The following is a 19,895-nucleotide window of genomic DNA, read 5'->3' on the forward strand; positions in this document are numbered from 1 at the left end:
GTAAGTTGACACTTAGGGAATATGACATCACTGACCGTTTCTGAAGTCTTGTGACGTTTTTTTGTGATATATAATTCACATACTATACAAGTCACACCTTTAAAAGTATATAATTCAGTGATTTTCAACATATTCATAAAGCTGTGCAGCCATCCCCCCTAATTTCAGTTTCGTCACCCCAAAAGAAACCTCCTACCCATTAACAATCACTCTCCATTCCCCCCTCCTTCCAGCCCCTGGCAACTACTAGTCTACTTTCTGTCTCTTAGACATTCTGGGCATTTCATGTAAATGGAATCCTAAAAGATGTGTCCCTTGTGACTTTTTTAAAAGGAGGTGTTGTGAGCAATTAAAAATTTTTTTCCTTTCAACTGAGTGCCTTAGTTCTGGGGGTGATCTGCTGCAGTTGTTAAAATGGTTGTAGAAACCAGGAAGATTAGTTCACGACCCAGCTATTTGGTCATGAACCTTCATAAGTGGGCTGTGCCTGAGGTCAAGGTGAAGGGCAACACTACAAAAACACCTACAGAATGCATGCTGTCCAGATAAGTTATTGCTTAACACAGGCTCCAAACCTTCCTTTTGTTTTTTAATAACAGTCTTTAATCCAAATCTTTAAATAACTGCTCTCAGCTGTCCACTTTATTCAACCCACGCAGGGATACAGGTTGCAAATAAGGCATTTCTGTTTCCTTCTTGAAGTACACGTGGTTGCAAAAACAATGGAGTGCCTGATTATAAATGGCTTTCCTTCTGTGGGTAACCCACACTCCCAGCACTGCTCCCGGGCTTTTGCATGGAAGCCGAATGCCTCTTTTATTGAAATTAATACCTGAACATAATTTTTTCCTTCTTAATTAAACTTTCAGAATAATTTCCCATCCTACCAAGGATTGGGAAATTGCTAATATGTATTATATCGACTGGATGTGGTTTCTGTAATTAGGGTGTTTTTTTTAAAAAATGTGAACCCTGGATACAGTTGACGGTAATAGCTTCATCTATCATGTCTAAGCTTTGTTAGAACTTTTTAATTCTGGGATCATTGGCTCAGTGGACCATAGCAGTTTTCTTAGTTTTATTATGCTCCATCAACCTTGTGTGGCTGCAGTACTGGTGTAGGGAGGAAATGAGCAGATACAGAGTCATTGTTAAAAGTGGCATTAAAATCCAGTGGTTTTCTGCCCCTTTTTACATTTCTGTGGCACTGGACATAGCTCCTTGTGGAAAGAAACCCAAATGTAAGTAGAAATCCAAAAGAAATGACAGGTTATAATGTCAATTATTTATCAGTTGACTTCTAAAGCTATGGGAGAGATCTTTTAAAATTATTAATATTCTAATATGTACTCTTTTGGCATCAAAGGATATGTTTACCAAGATAATAAACAATAAAAACGCGATTAAGTTTCACTTTTAAAAACATATTAAAAGAGCCCCCCTTTAAATAACATTAACATACCAAATGGTTTCAGTGTCAATCACTACCAAATACATTCATGACCTAAATTTGTCTCACAAACCACCTACCAAGATACATAGGAAAATACTTCTAAGCATAAGCTACATTATCAGACCCACTAATATGATTTTTTTCAAGAAGAACCAGCTGTCAATTTAAAAAAAAAAAATCCATCATTCCTTGAAGCCGAAGAGCAAGCTTGGGAAGACCATTGTTCCCGGCAGGAAGATAAAATATAAAAAATAATTTCAGAAACTTTTCTTAAATTGATCAAGAAAAGGCAGCAATTTATTTAATCTATCTTGAGTCACTAAACAGTCTTAACTTGGAATTCTCTCCTTTTGATAGTAATTACAAGCAGATATATCAAATGTGACTCTCATTTAGACTTTGGTTTGTAAGAACAAAAGTTATTATCAGAGCCAATTACTGTTTTACCTACATGGCTGCACAGAAGCAGGGAGCTCAATTTTCATCTCATCAGTGATTTTGTGGTATTTATTTTATTACTATGCCCACAAAGCTATATAAGAAGGAAATAGCTTATGCTATTAAAACTAGGGTTTAAACATCAGAGGCTAAGGTTTCTTTTCGAAGAAGTTCTGAATTAAAAACACTAGGCAGCGTGTAATACCAGCTCCCCAGACATGGGCAGACCATAAAATGACATACATCCGAGCAGTAGATCCCGCACAGAGTAATCAAAATTGAAATGCTTCACAAACAAAGTTGAGACAGGCTATTTACTAAGTTACGGTATTATCAGCATAACATTATTCTCAACAGTGTTTGCTACAAGTAATGTCTTCTAAAGTGGATATCGCCTATTATATTCCCACTGGTTAAAGACCTCTGCTGTTTAATCTCAAAACCAGAAGAAAGAATCCAGTCGCCTTTAACACTCTGATTCTTTCAACCATTATTATATTTAATGGAAAGAACAATAGACATCAAATCGTGGTTCAAGCCATGTGATCTAGATTTCTCATTTGTAAAACTGGGTAATAATACCTACCTTCACAGAGTTGTTTGTGAGGTTAAAATGATTAATGTACGTTAAGTATCTTGAAATGATAAAGCACTACTCAGGAGCCTACTGGCCAAAAAATAATAACTGCTATGGATCAAAACCCTTCAAATATATAAAAATCCATGAGTTCTTTATATACATATATCATATACATATACATATATATATATTTTTTTTAAGTAGGCTTCATGCCCTGCATGGACCCCAACACAGGGCCTGAACTCATGACCCTGAGCTCAAGATCTGAGCTGAGGTAGGGGTGCCTGGGTGGCTTAGTTGGGAAGGCAAGTGACTCTTGGTTTCGGCTTAGGTCATGATCTCACACTTTTGTGAGTTCAAACCCCAAGTCAGGCTCTGTACTGGCAGAGCAGGGCTTGCTTGGGATTCTCTCTCTCTTNCTCTCCTAGATATAAATAAAACATTAAAAAAATAAATAAATAAACATTAAAAATTTTTAAAAAACAATTTCAAGATAATTGGGAAAAATGGAACAATGACTGGGAATTATATGGTATTAATGAATTAAGTTTGTTAGATGTGATAATAGTTACGGTTTTTGGGGTTTTTTAAATTTTTTTTAAGATTTATTTATTTTTGAGGAATAGAGACAGAGCATGAGCAGGGGAGGGGCAGAGAGGGAGACACATAATTGGAAGCAGGCTCCAGGCTCTGAGCTGTTAGCNCAAATAAATAAATAAATAAACTTTAAAAAAAAAAAAAAGACCTGGGGTGACTGGGTAGCTCGGTTGGTTAAGTGTTCAACTTCAGCTCAGGTCTGTGCTGACAGCTCAGAGCCTGGAGTCTGCTTCAGATTTTCTGTATCCCTCTCTCTTTCTGTCCCTCCCCCAATCACACTCTGTTTCTCTCTCAAAAATGAATAGACATTAAAAAAAAAAAAAACACCTAATCTGAGCTCGAGTCCGATGCTTAACTGACAGCCACCCATGTGCCCCACAAACCCACGAGGCCTTAATGTTTTCNTTCTGCACTAACACTGCGGAACCAGCTTGGGATTCTCTGTCTCCCTGTCTCTCTGCTGCTCCCCAGCTCGTGCTCTCTCTCTCTCTGTCTCCTCCCCCATCTCTCTCAATAAATAAATAAATAATATAATAAATAAAAGACTTCACCAAAAAAAATGTGGAGGGAATAAATAAAATAAGAATGGTAACATTATGGTAAATGTTAAAGCTGCATGNGTCCGATGCTTAACTGACAGCCACCCATGTGCCCCACAAACCCACGAGGCCTTAATGTTTTCCCCTCTCTGGAAGCACCTACTTAATAAAATTGATGCATTAATTTGAAAGTAGAAAAAGAAAAAGAAAGAAGCATTTATTCTGCTTTTCCTGGAAAAATCTATTTTTCAGATTCACCAAAGAGTTGGTAAGGGGCAGTTCCCCATAGAAGCTAATAAATGCAGAAGGAATGGTAGATTTCTAAAATCACTGCTTTGTCATTCCTAACAAAAAATAATGTCTTTAGGTAAACATCAATGGTCACTAATACCAGTAGGGGAATTTTACAAAAGGTATATCAAGTTAGTAACACTCAGACCCATTGATCAATCTTAACATCTTTAGAGGAGAAAAAGGAAATTGTCTCCTGATATTTTATAAAGGGAAGTACACAGCACCACCTGTGCTATCTTTCTGCCAAAAAGATGTTACCTGAATATGACCAAGCTTCTAGATAAAACTACTAGTTTACAAGACCTACTAGGGACAGAGGAAAACCTAAAATGACACCATGAGATTGCAATCAACCAAATCCAAACAGTGAAGAAAAAACCTATACGACAAATGACCTGGTTTTTTTCAAACAATAAAGGGCATTTTTGAATTGAGGGGGAAATGTAGCTAAAATGAGATGCAAATGCACTGTGTGGGCCTTGTTTACATCCTAATTCAAACATTAGAAAAACAATTTCAAGGGGTGCCTGGGTAGCTCAGTCGGCTGGACATCAGACTTTGGCTCAGGTCATGATCTAACGGTTTGTGAGTTCAGGCCCCGCGTGGCGCTCTGTGTTGGTGGCTCAGAGCCTGGAGCCTGCTTTAGATTCTGTGTCTCTCTGCCCCTGCCCCACTCGCGCTCTGTCTGTCTCTCTCTCTAAAAAATAAATAAACATGGGGCGCCTGGGTGGCTTAGTTGGTTAAGCGTCCGACTTTCGCTTGGGTCATGATCTTGCAGTTCGTGGGTTNCCCAAACATTAAAATTAAAGGGTAATTAAAATCAAGCTATTCACGATTTTCTTATTTCAATTCTAACACTCCGTGTTGTATGACAGCCCCTCTACCTCCCCGCCAGGGCGTGGAGGGACCAACAGTCACAGCATCACTTAACTCCAAGCTGCTTCTAATTGCCCAGCTGCTGCCTAACTGCCTCAGGTTCACAAAACCTTAAGACTTAACTACTCCTAGTCAGGTGAGCCCCTCCTGTTTTCTGATTCTGGTAGGAGTTGAGTTATAGACTATGAGAAAGGTTGGGGGAGAGAGTGAGCATTTACTCAGCTCTCATTTTGTGCCAGGCACTGTAATAGGTGGGTATTGTTCTAATCCAACCGACTTACTTNCGGCCTATTTTTGATGGCTATTTAAAAAAATTTTTTTTTACTTTTTTTTTTTGGGAGACAGAGAGAGACAGAGCATGAGTGGGGAAGAGTCAGAGAGAGGGAGACACAGAATCCGAAGCAGGCTCCAGGCTCTGAGCGGTCAGCACAGAGCCCGACGTGGGGCTCAAACCCACAGCCGTGAGACCATGACCTGAGCTGAAGTCAGCCACTCAACCGACTGAGCCACCCAGGCACCCCTTGATGGCTATTCTTAACAGAAATAGCCCCAAATCCCACACTTAATCATCTGTTCCATTGGCTATAGCTTATGAAGCTCTTTAAAGTGTATACATAAACCAAGTGAATAGTAACCCGTTACAGCAAAACAGTATCACACGTGATAGAGTATCGTAATGTATTATTCATAATTCTAACATGGCTTCATAATTGCTGTTAGTTTTACTGCAACAAATCAGAAAGTAAAAAAGTTCACCTTTTTCAGGTGTGTTGATTGAGAATTTTCTCTGGGAAAGTTTGGAGGGACATATCTGAGGATAATCCTGGGCATAGTTAGGGCCATTTGTGAACCAAATCAGGGCTTTATTTGGCTGTGCTTTTTTTTTATTTCCAGTTGTAAATTTCCCTGTGGCAAACACAGGAAGGAAATTCAAGTTTTTGTCTTTTAAAAAAAATGTTAGTTTATTTTTAAGTGAGCCTAAGCAGGGGAGGGGCAGAGGCGGGGGGAATGGAGGATCCAAAGCAGGCTCTGTGCTGACAGCAGCGAGGCCGATGTGAGGCTCGAACTCACAAACCATGAGCTATGTCCTGAGCCAAAGTTGAATGCTCAACTGATTGAGCCACCCAGGTACCCCACGGTTTTGTGTTTTCTCACAATGGTGAGGAATGGCCGGAACTATGAGGTCAAATAGACCTGTATTTGAATCCCAGTTCTGCTGTGGCTTAGGTTTAATTTAGAATTGTCTCCCATCTTCCATTCCCATATCTGCAAAATGGGGGTAATAATAATTCCTTCCATCATTGTGAGGATGAGCTATGAGTTCATCATCATGACCTACATAGGCTCCTAAATGGTCCCTCTGCTTCTGGCCTTGCCCTTCTATATCATTGAAGGACAAGACCCCAGTGGCTTTCCATCACAGTGCTATCCGAAGTCCTCACAACGGTCCTTGAGATCTGGCTTCCTACAGCACTTCTCCTACACCTCTCCCCTGCACATTCCCCTCCAGCTTCCTTGCTATTCACACTCCTAATTCAGGGTCTTTATATGTTCCATTTCCTCTGCCTGGAATACTCTTCCTCAAATAGCCAAAGACTTGTTCCCTTTATCCCATCAGATTTCTGCTCAAATGAGGCCATCCAAGGCCCCTAGGTTCCTTCCGCAGCTTTTCTCCTACTGACTGATACACTATATAATTACTTTGCAAATCATCTTTTATTTTCCTAATACTGTCCCACTCCAATTAGAATGTAAACTCCAGGAGAGCAGAGATGTTTGGCTGATGCCTAAATAGTATCTGGCACAGATTAGGTACATAATTGAAACTGACCAGTATTCACGAGCAAATAATAAGAATTACATTTGTATAACACTCACCCATGGATGGGTTACTGTTATAAACATTTACATACGTTAGCTCTTTTCTCCTTACAGCAGCTCTGAGGTAGGGGCTATTCTTAGGCCCATTTTGCAGATGAGGAACTGAGGCACAGAGAGGTTAAGTGAATTGCCAAGGAACAGGTAGGAAGTGGTGGACCCAAGATGTAAACCCATACTTCTAACCATAGTGTTGTAGTCTATTGAGAGCCTACTCCAGGCTTGGTTGGCACTGTCTGGGCACAGATTACAGTAATGATCTAAACAGAGTCTCTCTCTGCTTTTGGTTAATAGAAATTTGAGAAACAATCAAATGCAAAGGATCTGTCTTGGCAGATCCAGGTTTGGACAGAGGATTGGTAAAAGCCATTTGAGGATTAATTGGGGAAATCTGAGTATGATCTGGGTATTTATTATATTCATGAATTGTTCACTTTTTAGATGTTATAATGGTATTGTGGGTATGTCGGAATATGCTCATTTTTTTTTTAAAGAAAGTGTTTAACACTTTTTATTTATTTTTGAGAGACAGAGAGTGAGCAGGGGTGGAGCAGAGAGAGAGGGAGACAAAGAATCCAAAGCAGTCTCCAAGCTCTGAGCTGTCAGCACAGATGAGCCATGAGATCATGACCTGAGCAGGAGTCAGTTGCTTAACCGACTGAGTCGCAGGAATACGCTCATTTTTAAAGATGCATGTTATAGCATTAAGGGGTGAAATGTCACTAGGTCTATATTTTAAAACCCTTCAGTAAAAAATGATGAAGCAAAAATGGCCAAGTTTAATAATTATTATAAATCTAGGTGAAGGAGAAATAGTCATTCCTGGACTCTTTTCTGTTTGGATATTTCCATAATAAAACAGATTTTTAAAAACCCGGGGAAAAGGAGCAGATAATTTTTAAAAGTCACTGCCTTCATGGAGCCTAGCTTCTTGGGAGAAGACAGAGCTCACAGTGGTTAGCTCATTGGAGGCGCTCTCTTCTGCTGACTCAGGTCTGTGAAATGCAATTACCACCTTCTCTGCAAGCTTTCCACCCAACGCCAAGTGAGGCAGAACTCCCAGCCACAGTCTGGGAAGCCACGCTCACTTGCTCCTTTTCCTTCTTTCCTCCCTCACCATATTGTTCTTCATGATGTCCCAAATCTTCAGAACTCCAGTTTTGGTCAAAGTTTGAAAATCGCTTTCTCAACTAGATCCAAATTTACACAACTGGACCCCCCAATTCTGCACACTGCTACATTGTAGTGCATCACAGTATATTTTTTTATGTTTGTTTGACTGATAAAGCATCCATTTTATGGAATTAATAGAGGGGATCATTTCCAGGCAGTGGGCTGGGTTTATTTTCCCAGTTCCGTAACCTGTATCACACTTGTAAGGAGGTCCTTTGATCTGAACAGTGTAGGAATTCACTCGCCAGATACAACAAGAAAATCAAATGCTCTCTGGGCCTCTAAACTTTTTCTCCTTCTCTTCTTCCCTCTGCCTTCTCCTTTGTTGTTTTGATTTCCAACCCTTTCCTCATCTGTTATGATTACACGTGTGCCTATATCTTGAGGTGCCTCAAAGAGGGGTTGAGCTAGTATTGATGTGGAGCAAAGATACCCTGTGAAGTAGAGTCATTACAATATGGCTTTTTCAATCATAAAAGAAGATCAATAAGCAATTGTTTGTTTGTTTTACAATATTACGGACCACATTCCCTATGCTGTACTTTTCATCTCTGTGACTTATTTACTTCATAACTGCAAGTTGGTACCTCTGAATCCCCTATATCTATTCTACCCATCCCCCATTCACCTCCCCTCTGGCAACCACCAGTTTGTTCTCTGTATTTAAGAGTCTGGTATGTGTTCATTTGTTTGGTTTTTTAGATTCTATATATAAGTGAAATCGTATAGTATCTGCCTTTCTGTGTCTGACTTAATTCACTTAGCATAATACCCTCAAGATCCATCCATATTGTTACAAATGGCAAGATCACATTCATTTTTATGGCTGAGTAATATTCCATTGAGTACATATATCACATCTTCTTTACTCGTTCACCTATTGATGGATGCTCGGGTTGCTTCTGTATCCTGGCTATTGTGCACAATGCAGCAATAAACATAGGTGTGCACGTATCTTTTTTGAATGAGTATTTTCATTTTCTTACGTAAATATCCAATAGTGGAATTACTGGATCATGTGATAGTTCTATTTTTAATTTCTTGAGCAATCTCCATACTGTTTTCCACGATGGTTGCACCAATTTACATTCCTACCAACTGTGCATGAGGGTTTCCTTTTCTCCACATCGTCGCCAACACGTGTTGTTTCTTATCTTTCCGAGTCTAGCCATTTTGACAGGTAGAAAGTGATATCTCATTGCAGTTTTGATTTGCATTTCCCTGAGGGTCAGTGATGATGTTGATCATTTTTTCATGTGTCTGTTGGCCATCTGTATGTCTTCTCTTGAAAAATGTCTATCCAAGCACCTGGGTGGCTCAGTCAGTTAAGCATCCAGCTTCAGCTCAGGTCATGATCTCATGGTCTGTGGGTTCGAGCCCCGCTGACTGCCAGCACAGAGCCTGGAGCCTGTTTTGGATTCTGTATCTCCCTCTCTCTCTGACCCTCCCCTGCTTATGCTGTCTCTCTCTCTCTCTCTTTCTCAGAAATAAATTAAAAACAAACAAAAACAGAAAAAGAAAAAGAAAAATGTCTATTCAGGTACTCTGCCCATTTTTTAATCAGCTTGTTTTTTTAGTGTTTAGTTGTATAAGTTCTTTAGTGTTTATTTGTATATGTTCTTTATATATTTATAAGTTGCATAACCCCTTATTGAATATATCATTTGAGAACATCAGCTCCCATTCAGTAGATTACCTTTGTTTTTTTGCTGATGGTTTCCTTTGTGGTGTAAAAGCTTTTATTTTGGTGTAATCCAACTAGCTTATTTTTGCTTTTGTTTTCCTTGCCTGAGATGACCTATCTAGAAAAAATGTTGCTAAGGCCGATGTATAAGAGATTACTGTCTGTTTTCTTTTAGCAATTTTATGATTTCAGGGCTCACATTTAGGTCATTAATTCATTTTGAGTCTATTTGTGTGTATGGTGTGAGAAAATGGTCCTGTTTCATTCTTTTCCATGTAGCTGTCCTAATAATTCTTAATTATGAATGTAATTATAATTCAGCAACTCCTAATTGTTTGTCATGCAAGCTTTTGGCGCTAAATGGAATTCCAAAGATTGTTATCTGCTCTGGAGAAGAAAAAGCTTAAAGAAGCAACTGGCATTTACATAGTTGAACAGGTTGGCAGTGGGCAGTTAAAGGTGGTAATATCCCAGTTGGATTTCTCTGCTACTTAATAATACAAGCGTTTAAGTTGGTGTAGTCGGCTGGCAGGAAGGACTGGCAAAACAGCGCTGTTTGTCATTGAGTTTACAATGCAAAATGAGAGCTGTCTTGTGTGTCAGCGGTTATGCATTTTTAAGCAGATGTCACTGGTATTAGAAATAAAACAACAATAGGAATCTAGGCCCTGGAGGTAAAGTCAGGGTAGGAAACTGTCCATGCCCCTTTTAAACGAAGCCCACCCATGCTCACAGTCTTTAAAAGAAATCTGGGCTTACTCTGCACTTCAGAGTAAGTGCATCTTTATGATCATTCGCCAGGATTCAAAAGTCTTCTGGGAAAATGCAGTTCTGGCCATGGTTTTATTTTTTCTGGAATAATAATAACAGCTATACATTCGAAAGAGTCCTAGTTTCAGATATTTGGTTTGCAGAGGCCCCCAGTGAGCCTCCTGAGATTCTTGCGGGGGTGGGGGGGGGTAAGGGAGGGAATTGAGCTGAAGCAGAGACTTACTAGTAAGGGAAGTGAGAAGTTTAAGCTCCCTTTATCATAGGCCTCTGTTTTCTTTTCAGGAAAGCCTTTATTATGGTCTGGTGTTTTCTTATCAATGGTCTGTCTCCCTTGACTAGGATGTAAGCTCTGAGGGCAGGAACCTGGCATCATTCAACCTAATGTGCCTCTGCCAATTCTTGGCACACAGATAGTAAGAAGTGCCCTGTGTAAGAAGTGCCCTGACAATGGTCAGAGTGGGCTGCTTTGGGAGTGTAGTGGAGCCGGGACTGATTTTACATGGGGGTGGGCACCCTGTGATGTCATTTCTTATTCCCCAAGCATTTATTGAGAATCCCCTGGCAATATACAGCAATGAACAGACTGATATGATCCCCGCCCTCATTAAACTTCTATTCTAGTGGGCGAAGCCAACACTTAAAAATAACCCAGTTACAAATTTTTCAAGGGTAACAAAGGAAAAATGCAGATAATGCCATTTTCAAAAGTGTGTGATGGCTTCACAGCTTGGAGAAGATACTAAAAACCACTTACCGAACACTTAAAAAGGGTGAATTTTATGGTGTATTAATTACATCTCAATAAAGCTATTGCCTACAAAGGGGTGCCTCAGTGGCTATGCCTACATTTCAGGTTCATTATCCTGGCTCTGACACTTACTAGCTGCGTTCTCTTGGGCAATTTCTTTAACATTTCTGAATCTTAGTTTCTTCATCAATAAAATGAATACAATAGCACCTCCTTCTAGGATCGTTCTGAAGGTTAAACCAGTTAGTGTTCCGAAAGCACGGACAGGAGGTAAGCTAGTATCACTTTTGGGGGCTTGGGGAGAGAGCAGGAATCAAAGAGCAAGGACACTCAGTAGGCAAAATCAGTAACCTCTTGAGGTTGATTCCTTGCCACCTGGAAACTTCCTTCTGGGGCTCTGTTCCAAAATTCTAGCTTTGCACAGGGGCAGTGTCCTAGCCATTGGTTTATCTGGGATGTGATTCTTGCCAATTAAAAAACTGGAAGGCGTTCTCTTTTGATCTATTTTGCTTTCTGAAGAAAGCTCCCTTGTGGTAGGAACTGACCATGCCACACATACCTGAAACAATAATGGCATGTTCTCTCATTTAGAACACAAAGCAAATTTCCTATCTTTGCTCTTAGAAAGTTATTTTTTCTAACAGCTTTATCGACCTGTTGTCATATACTTTAGATTTATTTCTTTAAAGTGTACGATTTGGGGCACCTGGGTGGCTCAGTCAGTTAAATGTCCTATTTGGGCTCAGGTCATGATCTCATGGTTTGTGAGTTTGAGCCCCGCATCAGGCTCTGAGCCATCTGTGACTCACAGCCATCTGTGCTGACATCTCAGAGCCTGGAGCCTGCTTCAGATTCTCTGTCTTCTTCTCTCTCTGCCCCTCTCCCCTGCTCGCTCTCTCTCTCTCTCTCTCTAACTCACTCAAAGGTAAATAATAAAACATTAAAAAAATTAAAAATTAAAANAAGTGTACGATTTGGGGCACCTGGGTGGCTCAGTCAGTTAAATGTCCTATTTGGGCTCAGGTCATGATCTCATGGTTTGTGAGTTTGAGCCCCGCATCAGGCTCTGAGCCATCTGTGACTCACAGCCATCTGTGCTGACATCTCAGAGCCTGGAGCCTGCTTCAGATTCTCTGTCTTCTTCTCTCTCTGCCCCTCTTCCCTGCTCGCTCTCTCTCTCTCTCTCTCTCTAACTCACTCAAAGGTAAATAATAAAACATTAAAAAAATTAAAAATTAAAAAACTGAAAAAACTAGTGTACAATTCAACAGTGTTCTGTAGAGTCACAGAGTTGTGCAATCATCTCCACTATTGAATTCCAGAACATTTTCATCATCCCCAAAAGACACTTGATATCCATTAGCTGTGCCTTCCCTTTCCTCCCTCCCCCCAGCCTCTGCAACCACTAATGCCATTTCTGTTTTTATGGGTATCTCTAGTCCTACCTTTATTCTTGGAAAGGCTTGTGGACATGTACTGTGCTGTCTTTGGGGTTCCCAAAGCTTACCCTCAGATTCTAGAGGGAAAATAAATGATTTTGGATCAATTACAGCCGGAACCAACCTAAGTTTTAAAAAAGGAAGAAAAAGAAAATTTTAAATCAAATTAATCATAACGGCTTCACAAACTGTAATTTTAAAACAATGCTTCCTAGTTAAATTAGATTTTATAGAATATATTCTATTGGTAATTACAATAAACTAGACCAACTTTAACATTTTTACCCCTATAAAAATGTACTTGTTTATTAAGCATAAGAACTTCTGAGTCTGATAATGACCACGATAGCATGAATAAAAAGTTCTATCTCTGGCTGAGTTTATATAACCCATAATGGACAGAATTACTATACTGTAAAATATTTCTTAGTAGAGAAAAATACAGCATGCTGTATTTGGTTTTGTAAAACCAAATCACAGAATAGCCAGTGTTAAATATATTAAAAATGCTCATCCCTAAGCAGTTGGCACTTACATTCTTTAAATAGCTATTTTATATGCAAAGACTTGAGGATCAAAGGTGGTTAAAGGTCTTTCTTATTAAACAGTGGGCAGTTCCATAGGAGGGTAATGTAAAAACTAAATAAAGTTATAAGCATGACTGTATAATGTAGGTCTTAAAACTTTTCATTGGAGGGGCACCTGGATGGCTGAGTCAGTTGAGCACCAGACTCTTGATTTCAGCTCCTCATGATCTCAAGGTTCCTGAGTTTGAGCTCCATGCTGGGCATGGAACCTGCTTAAGATTCTCCCTCTTACACTCTCTTGTGCTCTCTCTTTCTCTCTCTCCCTCCTCCTCTATCATGTGCACGTACTCTCTAACAAACAAAAACTTTTCATTTGAAAATAGACTCCACTTCTTTAAAATGGTCCACATAATTAAGATCAATTAAACTCAACCATGATGACCCAACCTCTTGACTCTACTGTGATGCCCACTTTTGTAAAATTTTCATTAGAAAGCAATTTATGGACTTCTGGTTTTGTTCCAACATGTAAAGAGCTTGGGAGTTATTGTGAGGATGGGAGTGATAAGAAAAAGCTCAATAAAGTGAAAAGCAATTCTTCTTTGATCTATTAGAGAATTGAGATCACAGGGAAAACTACTGCCCCCAAAACTGGAGAGAGGCAGAGACAGACAGACAGACTGACCCAGATAAAGCTCCAGAGTGGAAGCCTGCTGCTGGAGTTGGTATTGGCAAGAAGAGTTAAACCCCACTTTACAAACTGCCAGAGGCTCAGTGTGTATTAACGTGAGCGGTAAAAACTCAGTGGGGCCAAAGCTTGGGAGGAGGGCATACTCTGAGTTTTACCTTTGGGAGCCTCACCATGTTCTCACTGTGAAGACAGAGAAAAATCCCCTCCTGGTTCTGACAGGGGCAAGGGAAAAGAAACCATTTCCAACTACTCCCAGAGAGTTCTGGTTTTTGTTCTGTTCTCTGTGATAAAGGCCAGCTCTCAAGGAACATTATTATCTGACCTGAGAAAGGGCAAGTAGCTAACTCCAGGCCCCTCCAGTCTTCCTGTCTCACCTAAGAGGGGGAAATATCAAGAAAAAGTAATGAAAGTTAACAGTTCAGAGGCACAGACCCACTGAAAGATGAAGGCCTGATCAAGGAATATTTAATACTTCCCCACAGGATACTTTATCTACAGAGCATCTGTATAACAGAGGATTACATATGAGAGGACTTCAAGGCTCACGTCTATTTAGGAAGAAGTTTCTAGGAAAACCCAAAGACCACAGGGGAGACAAAAACAAAGACAGCTGAAGAAATGGAAGCCTCAGATACCTATAGTTACAGCAAACAGTATACAACATAATTTCTAGCCAGATAAAGGCTCATTTACCTTACTTCCTATTACCCAATACATCATGTCCAGCTTTCAAAAAAGGAAAAAATGACAAGGCATGCTGGAAGGCAAGAAAAAAAAAGTTTGAAGAGACAAAGCAAGCATCAGAATCAGATATAATAGACATTTTGGAAGTATCAGACCAGGAACTTAAAATCACTGTGGTTAATAAGCTAAGGACTCTAATAGAAAAAAGTAGACAGCATGCAAGAACAGATATGTAATGTAAGCAGAGGCCTTGAAACTCAAAGATTATAAAGGAAATGCTAGAAATCAAAACACCATAAGAAATGGAGAATACTTTTGACAGGCTCATTAATAGACAGGACACAGCCAAAGAAAGAATCCGTGAGCTTGAAGAAATATCAATGGAAATTCCCAAATTGAAATGCAAAGAGAAAAAGGAATGAACAAAACAGAACAGTTTCCTGGAACTGTGACAGAATTACAAAAGGTGTAACATACATAAAATGAGAATATCAGAAAAAGAAAAAAGAAGGGAACAGAAGTCATATTTGAGTAATAATGGTTGAGAATTTTCCAAAATTAATGACAGACACTATACCACAGATCCAGGGAGTTCAGAGACTACTAAGCTAGGATAAATCCTTAAAACACTATACCTAGGCATACCCTATTCAAACTATGAAAAACTAAGAGCAAACAGAAAATCTTGAAAGAAGACAAATAAAAAAAGCCTCGACGTAACCTCTAGAAGAGAGATACACATTGTATCAGATGTCCCTTCATAAGCCATGCAAGCAAGAAAACAGAGTGAAATATTTCAAGTGTGGAAAGAAAAAAACCCACCAACCTGGAATTCTTTATCCAAATGAAATCATCCTTCAAAAGCAACAGGGAAATAAAGATCTCCTCAGATAGACGAACACTGAGGGAATTCGTCACCAGAGACCTGTCTTGCAAGATATGTCACAAGAAGCTCTTAAGAGAGAAGGAAAACCATGAGAGACTCTTGAATGCTGAGAACAAACTGAGGACTGATGGGAGTGGGGGGGAGGGGGGGTGATGGGCACGGAAGAGGGCACTTGTGGGGATGAGCACTGGGTGTTATAGGAAACCAACTTGACAATAAACTATTAAAAAAAAGAGAGAGAGAAGGAAAATGATACAGGTCGGATAACAGGATACATGAAGCAACAAGGGGCCTCACCGTATGTCTTTCCTTGGGTCCCAGGGCCCCCTAACTGGTCTGGCTGCTTTCCAAGTCTTCATAAATTTGTTTTATAGCTAACATCCAGGCTTTTCAGCTGTATTTGTCAGAAGCAATAGGGAGAAGTATGTCTACACCATCTTCTTAGAAGTGAAACTCTCTTCATGTATTTGTTAAAAAATTATTAACAATTTTATTATTTTTAATATTAAAATTATTTTTATTTATTTTGAGAGAGAGAGAACAAACAAGTAGGTAAGGTGCAGAGAAAGGGAGAGAGAGGGAATCCCAAGCAGTGCAGAGCCCGATGGGGGGCTCAAACCCACAAATCATGAGATTGGGACCCAAATCAAAACCAAGAGTCTGACGCTTAACTGACTGAGCCACCCAGGTGCCCTTCTCTTTGTGTGTTTCTTATCAATCTTTTTACCTCTGTTTGTTATGTGTTTAGAAGTGAATTTGAATTGAGATACAATTTTGCATCCTGCTTTCTCCCCCCTCAACATATATTGTGAGAGTTTTTCCATGTCATTAAAATTTCTTGGACTATATCAGTTTTACTAGCTGTGTAATACACACATAGATGTGTTATAGATTTTTTAAAAATTGTTTTAATGTTTGTTTATTTTTGAGAGAGACAGTGTGAGCAGGAGAGGGCCAGAGAGAGAGAGGGAGACACAGAATCTGAAGCAGGCTCCAGGGTCCATGCTGTCAGCACTTGACTTGGGGCTCAAACCCATGAACCATGACATCATGACCTGAGCCAAAGTTGGTCACTTAACCAACTGAGCCATGCAGGGGCCCCAGATGTGTTACAGATTTAATCATGCTTTTACTGTTGATATTTAAGGTAGTTCCACATTTATTGCTATTAAATAGAACATTGAAATGAACAGACATACACAGATTCATGTCTCTCTCTTCTCATTTCCCAGGAGAAATTGCTAGAAGTACAACTAAATTAAAGAATGAATTAAAAAGCTGCCCACACATGATAATAAACTGCCTTTCAGAACTTTGTGCTGACTTACACCTTTAGTGGTAGAACAAAAGTATGCCCGTTCCACTGCTACCTCATCAGCACTGATGATTAGGACAAATGATTTGTTGTGCTAATTGGTAAAGAAAAAATAGTAATATATTGTTTCATTTGCATTTCTCTGGCTTACTAGTGAGATTAAACATTTTTCACGTATTTACTGGTTATTTGCACTTCTGTCTCTGAATAGTCTGTTGTCCTGTGTCAAGCTGGGTTTTTTTTTTTTTTGTATTGGCATGAGCTCTTCTTTTTTTTTTGTTTGTTTTAAAGAATATTAGCAATTTTTGTGTTATGTCTGTTGCAAATGTTTATTTGGTTTGTTATTTTTTCATTTTATGATCCTTTTTAAAAAAATTTATTTTTGTTAAAAAAATTCTTTTAAGTTTATTTATTTTTGAGAGACAGAGATCGTGCCCAAGCAGGGGAGGGGCCGAGAGAGAAAGAGAGGGAGACACAGAATCGGAAGCTGGCTCCAGGCTCTGAGCTGTCTCCAGGCACGGAGCCTGACATGGGGCTTGAACCCATGAACTGTGAGATTATGACCTGAGCCGAAGTCAGACGCTCGACTGGCTGAGCTACCCAGGCTCCCCTGTTTAAAAAAAATGTTTGACCCACAGAGAAATGGAAAGAGCAGTTAGCATCCACACACCTTTCACGTAGATTACCAAGTGTCACCATCTTGTTCCCTGTGCTTCACTTCGCTCTGTGACCAGGAGGCAGTCACCGTCCATACAAGTGGGATTTGTGTCCCCCCGTGTAACAACCCAGAATGGATGGGCTCCAGGATGTTTCAATTACTGAGGAAAATGTACCTTCTAATGTACGCTCACCATGTCATACAAACCTCTTCTTTCCCTCTCATTGCTTCTCACTATTATCTATTTGCTTTGTTCTTGTCTTTCCCTCTCAAACCCTGGCACGACAGGATATAAAATGAAGATCTCCGTGTGGTTCTGATAGTGTTGGTACAGATGGTAGTCACCCTCCCAGTGTCAATGAGCAAAGCGTGGTCGTTAAGAGCAGTGTGAGCAGATATTACGAGCAATAAAATCCATGAAAGCCAATCATGTGAGAGGAAGAACCACGCTTTGACATAGAAGAATCACTGCCAAAGTGGGGATGGTAGTGAAACATATTTTGAAAACAATACAAAAGCTCTTTGAGCTCTTTGGAGAAAATATGCCACTTTTGATAATGTCCTCAGCATTGTTTTCTGAATGACTGCTAGGACAGTCTTGCATTTGGGGGCATCCACCATTAGCACTCTGTGTCCCTACCGGTTTTTATTTCTACAAGACACAATGACCAGGTTTTCCCTTCTTGCTAAAATGAAAACCGTCCTTGGTGAAAATTAGGCTTCTTGGTTTCCAGGACACCATGGCACGGGAGAATGCTCGGTTGCAGACATGTGACCAGACTCGAGTGTGGGCCTCACCACCAATGACCCGTGTGACCTGGGATGGCTACGATCTTCAGCATGCCCAGTTTTAAAAGGGAAGGATAAATATCTGCCTCATAGGGTAAAACAAAGTCCTTTGCAAACCGTCACGTGTTGTGAAAATATTGACCACAATGACGAAATCCACACTGATGATAAAAATGAAGATGATGGCTATTGTATCTGGTCTGTTCTAAGCCATTTTTAAGGTATATCCAGGGACAAGAGTCATTTGGAATAAACTCTCCCAATTTCCTGCGTTCCCATAGATAAAATGAAGCCCCAAATATCAGAACACTGTTGATTCTCGGTTACTCATAGCAACCGTGCTTGTGGCCTAAGGAGCAATAGAGATGTACAGTTCTGATTCTATGGCACCCCTCTCAGAAGGGGTTGCTGCTCTGGACTCCTGGCTCTGACGCTCCACCAGACTCACAGTTGAAGTGGACAATGGCAATCCTCCAGCATGACTGCCAGGTCCCACTCTGGGCTCATTCCTAGTGTGAAAGGCTTACTCCAACTCTTCAGAGCAATGGGTTAGCTGAGTTTCCAGGACTAGGTCCTTGATCAGACAGAGAGGCAGTCTCTCTAACTAAGTGGCCAAAAGAATACTGATTCCGGGGAGCTATGCTTGTCCGAGGGATTCCGAGCACAAATTATCTGCATTCGGGATGCCAAGAGTGTTTGTTAAAATGCAAATTCCAGGACCATCTGGGAGCTAGTGAAACCAAAGTTTTAGAACCATCGTTCCAGACCCATGGCCTCTCAGACAAGATGCCCACATCCCGGGCAGTCCATGAAATAATGCCATTGGTTGGGTGATGAGAACATAAGAACTTCTATTTACGTCAAATAAGAAATATAGAAAATAATGGGGCGCCTGAGTGGCTTAGTCAGTTAAGCGTCCGACTTTCGCTTAGGTCATGATCTCGCGGTTCGTGGGTTCGAGCCCCGCGTCGGGCTCTGTGCTGACTGCCAGCTCAGAGCCTGGAGCCTGTTTCAGTCTGTGACTCCCTCTCTCTCTGGCCCTCCCCTGCTCACGCTGTCTCTCTCTCTCTCCTAGAAATAAATAAAACATTAAAAAAAAAAAGAAATATAGAAAATAAGAACAATAAGAAATTACTGTGTGCTACTATTTAATATTCAGCTTGCCCCTGGATCCCTCACATGGTCATGTCACCTGCAGTTCTGGAGGCCTGGGAGTAGGCACGAAGGCACGAACAGCGAGGTCTGCACTGGTACACATTTTTGCACAGGGTTAGAATACGCTGTAGTTTACTCATGAAGTGGGTTTATGGGTTCTATTACTTGGTTTTCACTCAAGCCTGAAAAAATGGACCGGTGTCTTAAAAAAGATTCATGCCCCCCAAAACCCCACACTGTATCTGGAAGATAATGATAAGGAACATCAGTGAAAAATAAGAAAATGCCAGAACACTTACTCGTGGGGTGAGATTCTCTTCAGACACACTGGGGAGTGCAAATGATGGTAAACCAATCAAATTTATGACAAGTCAGCCAAATCCACTCCCCCTGAAAACTTAAAAAGTTATGGCGAAGACTAACTGAAATCTGGACTTCCATTCAACCAGCATCTCTGTTGAATCTCTACTAAGCATGGAGTATGTTTTGCGTTATTAGCTTCAGCCAGTATAAAGCCATCGTGATTAACAAGATAAAACAACCACAATATTATAATTAACCTTTTTTCACAAAAAAACTTTTGTGCTGTTAATAAAGCAAAATATTTTAAACTGTTTAATCTTTGTCTCATTATTTAAATATTTGTCAGTGTATTTTATAGTGTATTCACTCCATAGGATAAGTATACAATTTATAAATAAATACATATTATGGATGTTT

The 19,895-nt window shown here is 40.1% G+C and overlaps 1 protein-coding gene across 10 annotated transcripts in view; it reads right to left on the minus strand.

The window, feature by feature from the left end:
• IQCH (IQ motif containing H) overlaps nt 1-19,895 on the minus strand; it is a 210,240-nt gene that overhangs the window by 176,598 nt on the left and 13,747 nt on the right. For all 10 annotated transcript variants that reach the window (XM_077746671.1, XM_077746665.1, XM_077746657.1 and 7 more), the window contains exon 4: nt 12,477-12,594. In XM_077746671.1, coding sequence (XP_077602797.1) covers nt 12,477-12,594 — 118 coding nt within the window. The remainder of the gene's footprint in view (nt 1-12,476; nt 12,595-19,895) is intronic.

This window comes from Crocuta crocuta, unplaced genomic scaffold, assembly GCF_008692635.1.
Source record: "Crocuta crocuta isolate KB4526 unplaced genomic scaffold, BGI_CrCroc_1.0 scaffold130, whole genome shotgun sequence".
In the NCBI taxonomy this organism is placed as follows: Eukaryota; Metazoa; Chordata; class Mammalia; order Carnivora; family Hyaenidae; genus Crocuta; species Crocuta crocuta.